This window comes from Myxine glutinosa, chromosome 5, assembly GCF_964187855.1.
Source record: "Myxine glutinosa chromosome 5, kmMyxGlut1.1, whole genome shotgun sequence".
Lineage (NCBI taxonomy): Eukaryota > Metazoa > Chordata > Myxini > Myxiniformes > Myxinidae > Myxine > Myxine glutinosa.
Window position 1 is genome coordinate 172,184,466 of NC_136265.1, and position 17,992 is coordinate 172,202,457.

Sequence of the window (17,992 nt, forward strand, 5' to 3'; positions counted from 1 at the left end):
TTGACTCTTTAGGCACTTTGCTGCATTTTCATCTGCCGTCCACTTTGCTGCATTTGACTCCATTACGCACGAGGTAACGACGAAGAAGAAAGGCGGGTCTCCACCTCGTCATAGAGGGGAGGAGTAAGTCGGCCCCGCTCATCCAACCCAGAACGAGGGGTTTGGCTAGAGAGGGCGGAGAGAGAACGTTTGGGGAAGGCTCGAAAAGGGTGAAGGGCGGGGCCTATATAACCCACTGCAGGATGCTCCCAAAAGGAGATGAGCTGAGAGGAGGGATGAGTTCTGGGTCCAAGAGATGCGCTGGAGACGAGCAGGTGTGACCGAGCCGCCGTGAGACGTGCCGCGCTGCAGGAGAAACGGACCGGGGCAACGCAAGGAGCGCACGAGGCAGTACGGAGAAAGGAACTTCGCCCGCGCAGTTTGGGACCAAAGCTCGGCTTCTTGACGGCGGTGCCTTCTGGCCCGACCGTGCCCAGTACCCGCTGAACCTTCCTTGCCTCTCAAAGCCACCCATCTCCAAGCCATTCATTCCTGCCTGCATTTCCCCGTGTAAGTGTGATCGTCCGTCTGTCTTTAACGTTGTCCTGGGGTTTATTAATTAAGCTTGTATAGGTAAGCTAATGATTTCACTGTGTTTCCTACTCCTTCCATTTTCTGTATATAACCTTGACTGCTCTCTTTGCTTTGGCTTGTGTAAATAATTAATAAATCCTGTTATTCCTCCGTACTTCTTCTTCTTCTTCATTCTCGTTCGGTCGCTTTAGAGGTTTCCATATTGAGTGTACGTGGCGCGATTCGGCCAACGTTGAGAATCGGGTGAGTCTTTGGTAATGGCTCGAACGTCGGGTTGCTAAAAACCGCTCGGCAATTAACTAGACCATCCAAACCGGGGTTCGAGCAGTACTTGTCTCCCTAGTCTGCGGAGGGACGGATAAAGGTATTCGGGATAGACCCTGGACCCATAACCCTGATCCGTTCCATCCCGTGAGATAGCGTTACAAGTACAAGGACCGGGGAAACGGCGAGCTTAACAGGACAAGGGGCTAATCACCCCTTGCTAACGGGAGAGCCGTCCCCCGTATCCGTAACAATATATATATATATATATATATATATATATATATATATATATATATATATATATATATATATATACATATATATATATATATATACATATACATATATATATATATATATACATATATATATATATATATATATATATATATATATATATATATATATATATATATATATATATATAATATTGCGAACCGTGGTGTCTTTCCATGCGGTCATCTGTCTCCCATTTACATCAGCCGCTTCCCACACTGCATTTGAAAAGCTGTGCATCTGGATTACATCTGAATTAAAGTACAGTACTGTCTATTTAATACAGATCTTCATGAAGTAACACAATTTAAAATATCTATGTTTTGCCCACTTTTAAAACAAATACAACCTCCGCCACCCAATTTTGCACCACCATTTTGCGTTGGCTGGAATAAGTAGCTCAGAATTTTGGCTCTGAGTGAAACAAAGAGTGCAACACAATGAACCTTTTTAAAGTCCATGCAATAATTTAAATTTCCATGCAATAATTCTTCCAAAGTAAACTGCTCTCTCTCATGCACAGATTTATCCCATCCCGTCTTCAGTTGTCATACCCTTCCTCCCGTCCATGGTACACTGAACCTTGTGGTGAGGCAGTTGCCCAGGGACAACTTGCCTTCGCCTAATGGAAGGCAAATCAAACGGAAGGCAATCTCATTTCCTTTCACAAAGCCCGGAACAAGTGTGTGTCTACCCTCAGGAGTGCCAGGAAGCACTATCTCTCCACACTCAAGAATGAACTCTCAAACCTGTCTCCCTCTTTCAAACCCTGGTGGCGTCTGGTCAAATCTGTTTCTGGTGTATGCTCCCCCTCCATCCCCTCCCTTACCTCAAACGGCTACACAGCTGACTCCGCACGTGAAAAAGCTGAATGCCTCAACTCTGTGTTTGCCTCAAAATATTGTGTTCCAAACCCGTCTCTCTCTGTACCCACCGTACCCAGTCGTACCCAGCTGCTCCTGGACTCTGTGTCTTTCTCTCCTGACAAGGTGGAGAAGTTTCTGTCAATCCTCGACTCTGATTCTGCAACTGTACCAGACTGCATCAGCCCATGGGTCCTAAAATCCTGCTCTGCCGGTCTTTCACAGCCTCTCTCCGTTCTCTTCACCCTCTCTTTTGCTCAAGGTCATCTGCCTTCAGCTTGGAAATCAGCCAACATTACCTCTTCACACAAAAAAGGTGAAAAAACAGATCCTTGCAACGACAGACCAATCAGCCTGCTACCAATCATCAGCAAAGTCATGGAATCCATCATTGCTTCTGACATCAAATCCTTCCTCTTCTCAAATGGCTTCATCTCTGATCATCAATTTGGATTCAGACCAGGTCATTCTACTCTGGACATGCTGCTTCTGCTGTGTCAACAATGGATGGAGGTACTCAATGCCAAACAGGAAATCAGAGCGGTCTCCCTTGACATATCACGTGCCTTCGATACGGTCTGGCACCCCGCTCTGCTCACCAAACTCTCCTCCTATGGTATCCATGGAAATCTCCAAGCATGGCTTGCAGACTTCCTCTCTGGTCGTAGTCAACGTGTGACCCTAAATGGATTTCTCTCATCTCCCCTTCCTGTTCAGGCTGGAGTTCCCCAAGGCAGTATTCTGGGCCCTGTGTTTTTTCTGGTCTTCATCAATGATCTCTCCGACTCTCTGAAAAATCCTCTCTATCTCTTTGCTGATGACTCCACTCTCTGCCGCTCCATACCTCATCCCTCAGATCGGCAGTCTTCAGTCTCCTCACTCTCTGCAGACCTGGACAAAATCACAGACTGGTTAAATAAGTGGAACATGTCTTTCAATCCTGACAAATCTCACACTCTCACTGCGTCTCTCAGAAAAGACCGACTGGACAACCCTCCCATCTACTTTCTCAACAATCCTCTCAAAGAAGTTCTGTCACTCAATCTCTTGGGTCTCACAATCTGCCATGATCTTTCCTGGGAAAAACACATTTCCAAGCTGGCCTCCAAAGCCAGTCGCCGACTGGGCATTCTCCGTCGTGTGAAGTCCTTCCTTGGCACACCTGAGCTCCTCACCACATACAAGGCTTTCATCCACAGCTCAATGGAATACTGCTCTCCCCTCTGGACTGGTGCTCCTGCCTCACACCTACTGTAGCTTGTCTTCACGCTGTTGAAACCAAAGCTTTCAGAATCATTGGAATCTCCCACGATGAAGCTAACTCTGAGGGCCTTTCACTCACTCACCGCAGGCAGGTTGGTGGTCTTTCTGTCTTCTCCCGACTCCTCTCTGCCCGAGCCCCCCCCCCCCCAGCCCTGTCTGTGCCCTGTCCCCCAAATACTCCTTCAGGTCGCACAAGATCTGCCTGCAACCCTCTTCTGGTGAAACTGCCAAAATCAAGACTCTCCGCTCACCTTCCCTCTTTCAATCCTCTTTTCTCCCGCCTCTGGAACAAACTCCCTCACTCTCTTCAATCCCACTCATCCCTCCAGGTCTTTAAAACAGCTGTTCACCACCATCTCTTATCTTCCCCCATCCAAAACCTTGATCTTTTCTACCCCTGTTAATTCACCTCAGATCCACTTTTCTGAAATACCGACTTCTTTCCTGGAAGTTCTTGCAGTGTCGATGTGTTTTATACTTGTCCCACGCCTCCTCCCCCCAAGCCCTCTACTTCCCTCAGATCTCTCGATGTCCCTGCTCTCAAATGTTGTACTTGTGTGCTTCCCCCGCTCTCCCCACATTGTGTCCCGCTCCCTTTATTTCGTCTTATGTGTCCATTTGTTTTTTTGTCATTAATGTTAGCTCTTACACGAGCCTCGATTTTGTATCAAAAAAAATAAATAAATAAAAATTAATAATTGACACTAACTTAAACATTTCCTGTCACTGGGAACGAGCATTTTTGCTTGTGCTATTAAAATACTGTAAACCGTGAGGATTTGCATTACACTCTCCCACCGGGCTACATGATGCACATATTTGTATACATTGTCAAGGCTCGTGCAAGAGGTAGTGCCAGTACACTGAACGGATCAGGATGCAAAAGGACAAAAGGAACAGCAGAGAGAGAGAGAGAGAGGGGCGGACACCAACAGCAGGCCAAGATGGAGGCAGGCTTGGACGAACAATGGGTGTGGGTAAGAATGAAGGGTAGGAGAGGATGTATGGGGTGGACAAGATGGATATAGAAGGAATTTCTCAGGAGGGAAAATTGGAAATTTGGAAGGGTAGAAAATATCATGGTTTTCATGGAAGGGTAAAAAAAAATAAAAAAAATAATGGTTTTAGATTGAGGATGATCTGAGATGGTGGTGAACAGCTGTCTTGAAGACCTGGAGGAAAGAGTTTGATTGAACATAATGTGGAGGTTGGTTCCTCAGGGGGGAAGAAAATAGGAAGAAATGAGGGGAGGTGAGCAGTGATTTTGGAGTTTCACCAGAAAGGGGTTGATAGTGGACTATGTGTGCCCTGCAGAAACCTGTGGTGTTGGGGGAGGGGTGGCGGAGGGGGTTGGAGCAGAGGGTGCAAAGCACAGAAAGAGCAGAGGGTGCAAGACCAGGAAGGTGATAGAAGAAGAATTTACATGAAAAAATTGTGTATTTCTACTCTCCACCCCACCAAACCACCCATTTCCTGAGAATGAATTATTTTAACACTAAAAACCTTCCCAGGCACACTCCAAGTACAACCACCAAATTTCAACAAATTCTGTCCAGCTGTTTAGGAATGCACACAAGTCAAACAAACACACGCAATTATACATCGTATGATTTTCATGCAAAAATTTTTTTTTTAATGGCCATAAAATTATAGTTTCCTGATAAATTTTAATCCGCACCAGGTGCGTTGGAGACAACCGGTTGCTCTCTTCCAGGAACTCTTCCAGGCTCACCAGCTCGCTGCCGGGGGACACGACCTCTGCTCTGCACCCCCCGGGTTTTAAGCTCGACATGCTCACCGTCCCCGTGGGGTCTGACTGAGAGGTGGCCGAGCTTGCAGCCTGACTGGTCACGGGTGTTGCGTTGGGTCCTATGTCCTTTACTGACTTCTCCGTGGGACTCTCTGGGGTGTTGAACCCACCGGTGACTAAAGAATGGGGGAGGCATGGAAGTCCCAAATAATTTGGATGCCATGTGTACAACAAAAAGGACAGCAAGCAAAAGCGTCACAATGACGGAACGAAAACCGATGACGCTATATGAGCAAGCACAAAAGGGTCACCGGTTTTATTTCCGGCACAGCACCAAAATTGAATCAGGTTTGCAAGCTTATCCAGCAAATGCATCAATCGAGTCCTTCAATCATGCATGTGATTAAAGAAAATACAACAACAACAACAATCTGCATGTTTTCATCACAGATAAATCATGATTGATGAGAAGGACGACACGTATACACTGATCCCATGCAACAAAAGCAAGGCCGGAGAGCAAACAGGCAAGGCTTGGCTGCAAAGCAAAGTTCCTTTTGGCAGAAATGGTGCTGCTTCCATTATTATCATCATCACACATAAGCATATTGGCACTGCTCTAGGCTGGACTTGTAAAACAGCATGAGCAGGTGCTGATGGTGTGGGACGTTAGGGCCAGTCTACAGGTTAAATGGTTGAAGCAATAGTGAAGCTTTTACTTTTTGCAACAGTATCTGTTTTTTTGGCCTGCCATGCTCCTGCCCACTGATCCCCAGCAAAGCCAGCAAAACTGCAGCAATGGCGCATGTGAATTGACAGTTGCACAAACGTAAGAAACGACGCCAGCCTGTCGAAAGAACTTACAACAGAGCTGGCAGGGAATCTGACACACAGAGCGTGCCTGACCGAAGCCATCCTTGCTTTGTGGAGCTTCGCTTGCACACAGGGCTCCCGTCAGGAGAGGCAAGGAGGACAGTGGGCGTGAGGGGCACGAGACAGCGGATGGTATGGAAAAACCACTACGACACCTTAAACATAACTTTGTAATGCCTTCCAGAGTAAAGGAAAAATAATTTATACTTCAGTCGCAATATTTGTATTTGAATGTCTGGCCATCCAAGGTGATGGCAGATGTATGAAGGGTTACGCTAATTAGCTCGTCAAGGCAATTGATCATGGAATAAACGAATTCATTCCAGGCCAAGAGCTTAGTCCTAGCGGCCAATTCCATCAACATCATCACTTCAAGGCATGACGCACGGTGTGCATCATGTCCCCAATGTTTTCTGGTAAAAAAGCAGCAGATACTTACAGGTTTGGTTTGAGGTGGGCCGGGATGGCTGCAGGTCTCGCTGGCTTCGAACAGAGTCATTAGAAGATGCAAGCCCTGTGGAGGTGGGTTTGAGGGAAGCACATCACTCAGGTCTGGGCTTTTTTCACAAGAGGTAATCCAGGTGAGACTTGGCTGAAAATGATGATCATGTTGCTAAGTTGAAGCCAGCTAGCTCATGGTTTACGACAGCATGTATGACCATTGCATTCCCTTTGGACTGTGTGGAAACTCGTCACGATAATCTTTAAATTGAAAGGATGTACCTAAGCAACCTCCTTTAATTAAGCCTGATGCAACGAGTAAGCGTTGTACAACAAAGGACACCAGCACAGGAACACACAGCTATCTCATCTTCCTCTGTTGAGCACCAGCGGGCTCATTATACTGTACTTTAAATACGCCAATTGTAGATTGTACTTTGTTCTCAATATAAAACAAAGTGACTCAATATCATCAAAGTGCGTTTGCAGCACAGTAAATGAGATGACCCCTTGAAAAACCAAACCCTGATTAATTACCTCCACCACCAAAGTTTTTCACCACTGTCTATCTGTTTGTCTGTCTGTGATCAGGATATCTCAAAAAGTCGTGGACGTATTCGGAGGAAATTTTGTGGACATGTTGGGTGTGTGACAAAGACGAATGGATGAAATTTTGATGAAGATTAGGATTTGGATCTGGATATAAGAAATTTTAAAGTGATTCTTCACCATTGAGAGATGGAACCAAAAGCGATATATAGTACAACATCTCAAAAGGTTATGGACGATTTATGACAAAACCTGGTGGATGAGTTGGTTAGGTGACAAGAACAAGCCGATTATAAATATTTTGGTTGAGGTCCGGATGCAAATCTGGCCTAGCAGTGGACACAAAACTTCAGCCTGGCGGAGGTATGCACTCGAGTCTGGTGCTTCATAATATTTTCATTTCTATTTTGACAAGGAACGAAATATTGAGTATTAGATACAAGACATACAAGGGCCAATTTGTATACAACATATAGATTGACTGTGTGTTCTGAGAGTGGAGAAAAACACTTATCAGACACAGTTAACTTGTGCAGAGGAAATCAGTCATGAAGTCACAAACCAGATTGACTTCCGCTTCTGGTTTCTCGATCGAGGTGGCGACTTTTGATCTCTCCAGGCATCAAAAGTTAAGTATTTTTCCATTCGTGTATTTGTCAAATTTCCACTCATTATTTTATCGTCTATGCATTATTGTGTGTTTCTAGTTAGTTTTGGTTTGAATTTCCTGTAACTCGTAATTAATTAATCATTTTCTGTTTGCTCCGCGTGCGCGGCCTTGTAACCTGAGGCTTCCCCCGTCAGTGTTTGTTAACTTAAGTTCCTTACTTCGCTGTATTGCTTGGTTCTTAGATTTTTCCCTTCTCCCCCGAAAATCTACTCTTTGTCTAACGTTTTAAATCACCCCCCCCCCCCCACAAAAAAAACATATATTTCCTTCTCTCCACATGTACTGCTGTCTCATCGTGTGCTTCTGTCCATGTGCACTTTCTCGCCCCGCCCCCATTATCTCCTTGTCTTCCACCTTTTGCCCTGTTCACGTGACACGTGGTTGTCCCTCAAGGCCCTCTCCCCGTTGGTATTTTGTGAACATAAGATTGTTTTTCACGGTTCTGTTTAAATATTATTTAAATATGTTAAAACTTTCCCCTGCAGTGTTTTATTCAGTGGTATATTACAACATGCTGTTTTTCTTCCTATTTAAAAGGCCCTTTTCAATTTCCTCTTCAACTCATTCCACTTAAAAAAAAATTCAATCTCTTACAATTCTTCCTCCCTACATGTTCTAAACTCACCTTCATTCCACCCCTCCTCTATTGTTCTTAAACGGATCGCTAACTTGAAAATCACAATAAACCCAATTTGTAATAAATGTTCGTTTTTCATTGATCATCCACTTTCTAAACTCCCCCCTCACACCGCCCATCCTAAACTCCCTCCTCCCCCTCCCTTTCAATTCTTCCCCCTCGCCCCTCCCCTCCAAATCTCCTGCCTTGACCCTCCCCTCCGAAACTCCCCCCTCACCCCTCCCCTCCAAATCTCCCACTTTGCCCCTCCCCTTCAAATCTCCCCCCTCCCCTTCAAAACTCCCCCCTCACCCCTCCCCTTCAAAACTCCCCCCAACCCCTCCCCTTCAAATCTCCCCCCTCCTACCATCCCTCTCCAATTCTCCCCCTCCCCTCCTCCTCAAACCTGCCTCCTCCTCACTTTGTCTCCCTTCTATCTCATACCTCCACTTCCTCCAACCTTCTACTTTCCTCTGCCCCCACCTCAAACAACCCCTCATTGTGCCTCATCCCATCACCATCAAACCTTTCATCCTCCTCATCCTTCCCTTTCTTGTAACTCTTCGGTAATCTCTGACACACTATCAACTGCTCTCCCTACCTCCCCCTCTCATCCTTCATCTGACCCCACCTCTCCCCTCCCCTGCCCTGCACCTGATGCTCCCACTCTCTCTTCATTAACGGTATGGACCTCAAACATCCGGGGCCTTCGCTCAAACCTGATTGATCTCTCCATTCAGGTTGCTTCTGACAATCCAGACTTGATCTGCTTAACAGAAACTTTCCTCCTTCAAGATGTCTCTGATTCCTTAATATCTCTTCCTGGTTACTCCCTCCTCCGGTATGATAGACCTGAGCCTCGTCCTGGTGGTGGGGTTGCTATCTATATCAAAAACTCTCTTGCTCACTCTCCTTGCACTGCCCTCTCTCCACCTCACCCCCAGGAGTACTTCTGGCTACGGCTTCCTCTCCGCTCCCACCTTTTGTTCATATGTGTTCTGTACCGTCCTCCAAACAGTGAAGACTCAATTTACATTCCGCTGCCTGACAACATGGACCAACTTCTATCCACTCATCCCAACTCTCTCTTCCTCATATGTGGCGACTTCAACAGTCATCGTGTCAGCTGGCTGGGTGTGGGTTCCTCTCTCACCAGCCATGGCATCTCAGCAAAGGACTTCTGCGATTCTTTGGGACTGACACAATCTGTCAATTTCTCGACTTGGATCTCAGTCAACGGAGTATCTTCTCTTCTAGACTTGGTTTTGCCAAACTTCCCTGCAAATGTCTGCTGCTCTTGTTCTGCTCCAATCGGTTCTTCTGATCATGTGCTTGTTAAAGTGGATATCTCTCTGGCCATTCTCAGAGAGCCTCCTCATTGTCGACGAGTCTGGCATTTCACTCAGGCCAACTGGCACGGTCTTCAAGCAGCCATCAATCATCTGGACTGGTCTCCCATCTCTACTGCCTCTGACATCAATTCTTCCTGGGAATTCTTCCAAAGTAAATTGCTCTCTGTCACGCACAGATTTATCCCATCTCGCCTTCAGTTGTCTTACCCTTCCTCCCGTCCATGTTACACTGAATCTTGTGGTGAGGCAGTTGCCCTGAAACAACTTGCCTTTGCTTCTTGGAAGGCTAATCCAATTGAAGGCAATCTCCGTTCCTTCCACCAAGCTCGGAACAAGTTTGTGTCTACCTTCAGGAGTGCCAGGAAGCACTATCTCTCCACACTCAAGAATGAACTCTTAAATCTGTCTCCTTCCTCCAAATCCTGGTGGCGTCTGGTCAAATCCGTTTCTGGTGTTTGTTCCCCCTCCATCCGCTCCCTTACCTCAAATGGCTGCACAGTTGACACCACACGTGACAAAGCCGAATGCCTCAACTCTGTGTTTGCCTCAAAATCTTGTGTCCCAAACCCATCTCTCTCTGTTCCCACCTTACCTAGTCGAACCCAACTGCTCCTGGACTCTGTGTCCTTCTCTCCTGAGAAGGTGAAGTTTTTGTCAAACCTCGACTTTGATTCTGCAACTGGACCAGACGGCATCAGCCCACAGGTCCTAAAATCCTGCTCTGCCGCTCTATCTCACCCTCTCTCTGTTCTCTTCACCCTCTCTTTTGCTCAAGGTCATGTGCCATCATCTTGGAAATCAGCAAACATTACCGCTTTGCACAAAAAGGTGCAAAAACAGATCCTTGCAACTACAGACCAATCAGCCTGCTCCCAGTTATCTGCAAAGTCATGGAATCCATCATTGCTTCGGATATCAAATCCTTTCTCTTCGCCAATGGCTTGATCTCAGAACATCAATTTGGATTCAGACCAGTTCATTCTACTCTGGACGTGCTGCTTCTGCTGTCTCAACAATGGATGGAGGTCCTCAATGCCAAACAGGAAATCAGAGCTGTCTCCCTTGACATATCACGTGCCATCGATATGGTCTGGCACCCAGCTCTGCTCACCAAACTCTCCTCCTATGGTATCCATGGAAATCTCCACGCATGGCTTGCGGACTTCCTCTCTGGTCGTAGTCAACGTGTGGCCCTGAATGGATTTCTCTCATCTCCCCTTCCTGTTCAGGCTGGAGTTCCCCAAGGCAGTGTTCTGGGCCTTGTGCTTTTTCTGGTCTTCATCAATGATCTCTCTGACTCTGGAAAATCCTCTCTATCTCTTTGCTGATGACTCCACTCTCTGCCGCTCCATCCCTCATCCCTCAGATCGACTGTCTGCAGCCTACTCGCTCTCTGCAGACCTGGACAAAATCACAGACTGGTCAAACAAGCGGAGCATGTCTTTCAATCCTGACAAATCTCACACTCTTACTATGTCTCTCCGAAAAGACCGACTGGACAACCCTCCCATCTACTTTCTCAAAAATCCTCTCCAAGAAGTTCTGTCGCTGAAGCTTTTGGATCTCACTATCTGCCATGATCTTTCCTGGGAAAGCCACATTTCCAAGCGGGCCTCCAAAGCCAGTCGCCGACTGGGCATCCTCCGTCGTGCGAAGTCCTTCCTTGGCACACCTGAGCTCCTCACCACATACAAGGCTTTCATCCACAGCTCAATGGAATACTGTTCTCCCCTCTGGGCCGGTGCTCCTGCCTCACACCTAGCTCGGCTTCACGCTGTTGACACCAAAGCTTTCAGAATCATTGGAATCTCCCGCGATGAAGCAAACTCCGAGGGCCTTTCACTCACTCACCGCAGGCAGGTTGGTGGTCTTTCTGTCTTCTACCGACTCCTCTCCAGCCTTGCTCCCCCAGCTCTATCTGTGCTCTGTCCCCCGCATATTCCTACAGGTCGCACAATATCTGCCAGCAACCCTCTTATGGTTAAACTGCCAAAATCTAGGCTCTCTGCTCACCTTCACTCTTTCATTCCTCTTTTCTCCCGCCTCTGGAACAAACTCCCTCACTCTCTTCAATCCCACTCCTCCCTCCAGGTCTTTAAAACAGCTGTTCACCACCATCCCTTATCTTCCCCCATCCAAAACCTTGATCTTTTCTACCTCTGCTAATTCACCCCAGATCCACTTTTTTGAAATTCCAACTTCTTTCCTGGAAGTCCTTGCAGTGTCGATGTGTTTTATACTTCTCCCCCCCCCCCCCCCTTCCCACGCCCCCTCCACCCAAGCCATCTCCCTCCCACAGATCTCTCGATGTCCCTGCTCTCAAATGTTGTGTTTGTGTCCTTCCTCCTCTCTCCCCATCTTGTCTACCGCTCCCCTTATTATATGTTTTATGTGTCAGTTTGACTTTTTGTGTGATTAATGCTTGCTCTTTCACAAGGCTTGGTCTTGTATCCAAAAAAAACAAAAAAAAAAAAAACATCAAGAGAAAGGCACAAAGAGACGAGAAGTTTGGCAAGAAAAGCCCAATCAGATGAGAAATCCACCACGTTTCTGGCAAGTTACCTTCAGGTGCATGATGTATGGTGAGACTTGGTGGGCCAGCAATCATGTGCATCGCCGACGTTGAGAAGGCCATGCAGCCAAGGTCTCGCCTCCTCCATTTTGAGACTGCAGGCTCCTCCGGGTCTCCAAGCCCATCCACACTGCCAGAGCGTAACTGCCGCTCCCGCATAGGTGCATCAGAAGCAGATATGACTGCTGGCAAGGGGGTAGTCACCACCGACAGGCTTCCTGGACCTAAATCATTCATGGCTGGAGGGGAAGGACAGAATGGTGCGATTAAGGTAGCCGAGACGGTTTGTGTAATCGATGGGAAAAGCAAGGGCCAACATTGTCTTGAAAGTTGAAGCTTGAGCAACTTAAAAGGCAGCATAAATAAAAGTGCAGAAATATCAACCAGTCTCAATGAAACATAGTCGATTGTACTGGAGCAAGCAAGAAGCCTTGCCCACATGACATGGACACTATAAGCAAGAAAGCTTTGTTTGGCAAAAATCTATCTGACAACACCTTGAGACTTGTTGTGAAGCAGCTTTAAAGGATGGCATCAACAATGAGGTTTACACAAAGGGCTCTCTAATTAATATGGTTAGGCATGCATTGGAATAAGTGATATCAAATGACCAGGGTTATCAACATCAACACAACTAAAGAGAGAGATAAGGGTTACTCAATATGCAGAAATGCATCAAACTTTGGTGCGGGTTATGTCGTGCAGGTGGAGATCAAGGGTCCAAAGAGACGACCCTTTCAGACTCTTGACTCTGGTTGAGTCAGGAGGGTAAATGGCTTCATCCAGTGCATGCAAATCACGAGACCGGATCTCATTAGAGCTGCTTTCCATACATCATGGTTTGCTGGTTGCTGCACAGCAGTGCGGACAATAACACTTAGAAGCAGAGCATCGATGTAGCAAAAAACGTGGGGAGGAAAAGGGGGAGGGTAGTGGGCTGTCTGCATAGCCGGAACAGCAAGAGGCGCATTCCGGGTTAAGCAAGGGAGTTTGGGTAAGTGAAGCTCAGCTACACTCGCAGTGAGTGGTGCACACCCTGTGTGATTTGGGTGCAAGCCACCATCGGGCCTTACACATGGATCGTCGGTGCAAAGCCTTCTCCTCTTCCTTGTCTCGGTTCCTGGCTCTGTTCCGCCGGAAGGCCAGGCGCTGCAGCGTCCCGGCTGGAAAGGGCATGGCAAGCACGAGGTGCACGGGCAGCGCACAAGTTCAGAGGCCGCGCGCACAGAATATTGTGAATGAGACAGCAGGAAACAACAGAATATGCACAACAAAGAAATGACAGAGGAACACCTTAGTCCGAAATACACCGCCTGGCATTTCAGCCCATACACTGGTTGAAAAATGTTGAATCATTCAGCAAAAAGAATGTCGCACTGTGTAAATAGCAATAACATGACAATGATCACAGCTTGTAAACACCAAAAAGAGATACATGAGTGGGCTTGCATTTCTAAAGAGCCAACAATGGGCTGTTGAGTAATAAAGTCCAAAGCGCACGTTCATATAGAATCATTAGATGGCTCTCTGAAGCCATATCACACCGACACATTTTAGAAACTTCCAAATATTATTCCAAAGTTACTTTCCATTACGTTTCTCAGACGCAAGATTGGGACCGCGACGAAAATGCATGGAAATGAAGACCCCAAACAAGAAGACTGCAGGTATTGTGAAGCTGTTCATCACTTTCCAAGCACTTCAGTTTAAGATGGTTTTGTGATTATAAGGATTTTTCTTTATATGCTGTGGTGATAATTGCTGACAAATGCTTTCATTTTGATTATGAAGCTATAAAAGGCTCATTACCTAATTCCATAATTCCTCTGATTGTGTGTCATAATGACTGACTCGATTCACGTCTGACGAAGGACGTAGCTGAAATAGAGAGGGTCCAGCGTAGAGTGACTATTTGAATTCCCGGCCTACCTCGACAAAGTTACAAGGAGTGGGTGAGGGAGACAGGAATTTATACATTGAAAAGGACGTGATTCCGAGGGGGTCTGACAGAGATGTTTAAATGGTCATGGAAGAGCTAGCACACCGAATGGAATTATGGAACAGGACAAAACAGACAAAAACAGGACACAAATCACGCATGCATAGAGAAGGAAAGTCCAAGCAGTAAAATTGGAAAATGATGAGGAATTTGGGTGGGGTTAACGAGGGTAGAAAAGATCATCGTTTTGGATTGGGGATGACCTGTGATGGTAGTGAACAGTGTCTTGAAGACCGAGAGGGAGGAATGAGATTGAAGAGGATGTGGAAGTTGATTCCACAGGCAGAAAAAAGATGAACAAATGAGGAGGTGAGCAGTGATCCTGGATTTTGGTAGTTTATTTTGGTTGATGGTGGGCCACGTGAGCCGTGCAGTAACTGGGGGGGGAGGAGTGGGAAGTGAAAAAGCATGGAAAGAGTAGAGGGTGCAAGACCAGAAAGGAGGGGGTAGAAGACAGAGAGACCACCGACCTGTCTGCGATGGCAAAGTGATCGGTCCATAGACTCGGCTTCATCACGGGAGAGTGCAATGATCTTGAAGGTCTTGGCTTCCACAGCGTCAAGCTGAGAAAGATGTGAGGCGGGTGAGCCAACCCAGATAGGAGAGCAGCACATGCTGCAGAGGAAGGCCTTGTAGGTGGATAGGAGTTTAGGTGTGCTAAGGAAGGACTTTGTATGATGGATTCCGAGTGGCGGCTGGCTTTGGAGGCCAACGTTGAAATGTAGTTTGTCCAAGATCATGGCTGATCATGAGTTTTTTTTTTACTGCAGAATTGAGAGTGACATGATCAGGGGACATAGCCTGAGGATAAAGAAGGGGATAGTTAGAATAGTAGTACGTCAAGGTTTTTTTTGTTTTTTTTTGTATACAAGGTCGAGGCTCGTGTAAGAGCCAACATTGATCACAAAAAAGACAAACTGACACATAAAACATAAACTTATGACAAAGGGAGTGGGAGAACAAGATAGAGAGCAGGGACATCGGGAGATCTGTGGGAGAGAGAGTGCTTGGGGGGGGGGGGGGGGGGGAGGGAGGAGGCATGGGAAGGAGGGGGGGGGGGGTGAGTGGGAGAGGTATAAAAAAAAAAAACACGTGGACACTGCGTGGACTTCCAGGAAAGAAGTCGGTATTTCAAAAAAGTGGATCTGGGATGAATTAACGGAGGTAGAAAAGATCAAGGTTTTAGATGGGGGAAGATAAGAGATGGTGGTGGACAGCCGTTTTAAAGACCTGGAGGGAGGAGTGGGATTGAAGAGAGTGAGGGAGTTTGTTCCAGAGGCGGGAGAAAAGAGGAATGAAAGAGTGAACGTGAATAGCTAGTCTTGATCTTGGCAGTTTAACCATAAGAGGGTTGCTGGCAGATCTTGTGCGACCTGTAGGAATATTTGGGGGACAGAGCACAGAGAGAGCTGGGGGAGCTAGGCCGGAGAGGAGTCGGTAGAAGCCAGAGACCACCAACCTGCCTGCGATGAGTGAGTGAAAGGCCCTCGGAGTTTGCTTCATCGCGGGAGATTCCAATGATTCTGAAAGCTTTGTTTTCAATAGCGTGAAGCCGAGCTAGGTGTGAGGCAGGAGCACCGGCCCAGAGGGGAGAACAGTATTCCATTGAGCTGCCGATGAAAGCCTTGTATGTGGTGAGGAGCTCAGGTGTGCCAAGGAAGGACTTCGCACGACGGAGGATGCCCAGTCGGCGCATGGCTTTGGAGGCCAGCTTGGAAATGTGGTTTTCCCAGGAAAGATCATGGCAGATAGTGAGACCCAAAAGCTTGAGTGACAGAACTTCTTGAAGAGGATTGTTGAGAAAGTAGATTGGAGGGTTGTCCAGTCGGTCTTTTCGGAGAGACATAGTGAGAGTGTGAGATTTTTCAGGATTGAAAGACATGTTCCACTTGTTTGACCAGTCTGTGATTTTGTCCAGGTCTGCAGAGAGTGAGGAGGCTGCAGACTGCCGATCTGAGGGATGGAATATGGAGTGGCAGAGAGTGGAGTCATCAGCAAAGAGGTAGAGAGGATTTTCCAGAGTCGGAGAGATCATTGATGAAGACCAGAAAAAGCACAGGGCCCAGAACACTGCCTTGGGGAACTCCAGCCTGAACAGGAAGGGGGGGATGAGAGAAATCCATTCAGGGCCACACGTTGACTACGACCAGAGAGGAAGTTCGCAAGCCATGCGTGGAGATTTCCATGGATACCATAAGAGGAGAGTTTGGTGAGCAGAGCGGGGTGCCAGACCATATCAAAGGCACGTGATATGTCAAGGGAGACAGCTCTGATTTCCTGTTTGGCATTCAGGACCTCCATCCATTGTTGAGACAGCAGAAGCAACATGTCCAGAGTAGAGTGACCTGGTCTGAATCCAAATTGATGATCAGAGATCAAGCCATTGGAGAAAAGGAAGGATTTGATGTCAGAAGCGATGATTGATTCCATGACCTTGCTGATTATTGGGAGCAAGCTGATTGGTCTGTAGTTTCAAGGATCTGTTTTTGCACCTTTTTGTGTGAAGTGGTAATGTTGGCTAATTTCCAAGCAGATGGCAGATGACCTTGAGCAAAATAGAGGGTGAAGAGAACAGAGCGAGGGTGAGATAGAGCGGCAGAGCAGGATTTTAGGACCCGTGGGCTGATGCCGTCTGGTCCAGTTGCAGAATCAGAGTCGACGTTTGACAGAGACCTCTCCACCTTGTCAGGAGAGAAGGACACAGAGTCCAGGAGCAGCTGGGTACGACTGGGAACGGTGGGTACAGAGAGAGACGGGTTTGGGACACAAGATTTTGAGGCAAACATAGAGTTGAGGCGTTCAGCTTTTTCATGTGCAGAGTCAGCTGTGTAGCCGTTTGAGGTAAGGGAGGGGATGGAGGGGGAACAAACACCAGAAACAGATTTGACCAGATGCCACCAGGATTTGGAGGAGGGAGACAGGTTTGAAAGTTCAGATTTGAGAGCAGAGAGATATTGTTTCCTGGCTCTCCTGAGGGTGGACACACACTTGTTCCGAGCTTTGTGAAAGGAACTGAGATTACCTTCAGTTGGATTAGCTTTCCAAGAGGTGAAGGCAAGTTGCTTCATGGCAACTGCCTCACCACAAGCTTCAGTGTACCATGGACGGGAGGAAGTGTACGACAACTGAAGACGAGAAGGGATAAATCTGTGCATGAGAGAGAGCAGTTTACTTTGGAAGAATTCCCAGGAAGAGTTGATGTCATTGGCAGTAGAGATGGGAGACCAGACCAGTCTAAGGTTCTTTCAATTGGAGAGTAGTTACCTCCACCACCTAAGGTGGATGGGGGATACATTTTCACTCCGGTCTGTCTGCCTGTTTGTTTGTCTGTGAGCAAATATTTAAAAAAGTTGTGAATGGATTCTTACAAAATTTGGTGTATATGTTGGGTGTGTGACAAGGACGAATTGCTTCGATCCTCGTGAAGATCCGGATCTGGATTCGGATACTATAAATTGAAAGTGATTCTTCACCATTGAGGGATAATTGGGCCAAAAACGATCGATAGAATGATATCTCAAAAAGTTGTGGACAGATTACTGTGGACATGACAAAACTAGGTGGATGCGTTCGGTAGGTGACAAGAATAAGCTGATTAGATTTTGGTTCAGGTCCGGATCCAGATCCGGCCTCCCAGTGGGATACAAAACATAAACTGTTCAGCCTGGCGGAGGTATTTGCTCCACCAAGTGCAGTTCTAGTTAATGCATGGAATGATCTCTATAGAAAGGTAGTGGCAGCAGAAGCAGTAGATAGGTTCAAACTGGAATTATATAGGTACATAGAAGCATTAGCTATAGAAGGTTACATGCATTTTGGCAAGACTGGTAGGCAACTTAGGTATGGATCGGTAAATAGACACATGTGTAGTGATTGCGATGTCTATGATACGGTATAGTCAAAAGAGAACTGTCGGTGTTTCAGTCCT

The 17,992-nt window shown here is 46.8% G+C and overlaps 1 protein-coding gene across 4 annotated transcripts in view; it reads right to left on the reverse strand.

The window, feature by feature from the left end:
- The window catches only part of LOC137426725 (girdin-like), a 193,566-nt gene that overhangs the window by 24,461 nt on the left and 151,113 nt on the right, over positions 1-17,992 (reverse strand). Inside the window, exons 28-32 of one of the 4 annotated variants that reach the window (XM_078779085.1) lie at positions 13,139-13,228; positions 12,056-12,304; positions 6,305-6,379; positions 5,857-5,940; positions 5,041-5,168 (exon numbers count right to left, since the gene is read on the reverse strand). In XM_078779085.1, the coding sequence (XP_078635211.1) occupies positions 5,041-5,168; positions 5,857-5,940; positions 6,305-6,379; positions 12,056-12,304; positions 13,139-13,228 (626 nt within the window). Of the gene's footprint in view, positions 1-4,920; positions 5,169-5,856; positions 5,941-6,304; positions 6,380-12,055; positions 12,305-13,138; positions 13,229-17,992 lie in introns of all 4 variants that reach the window. The other 3 variants (XM_078779082.1, XM_078779084.1, XM_078779083.1) reach the window with 3 other exon arrangements.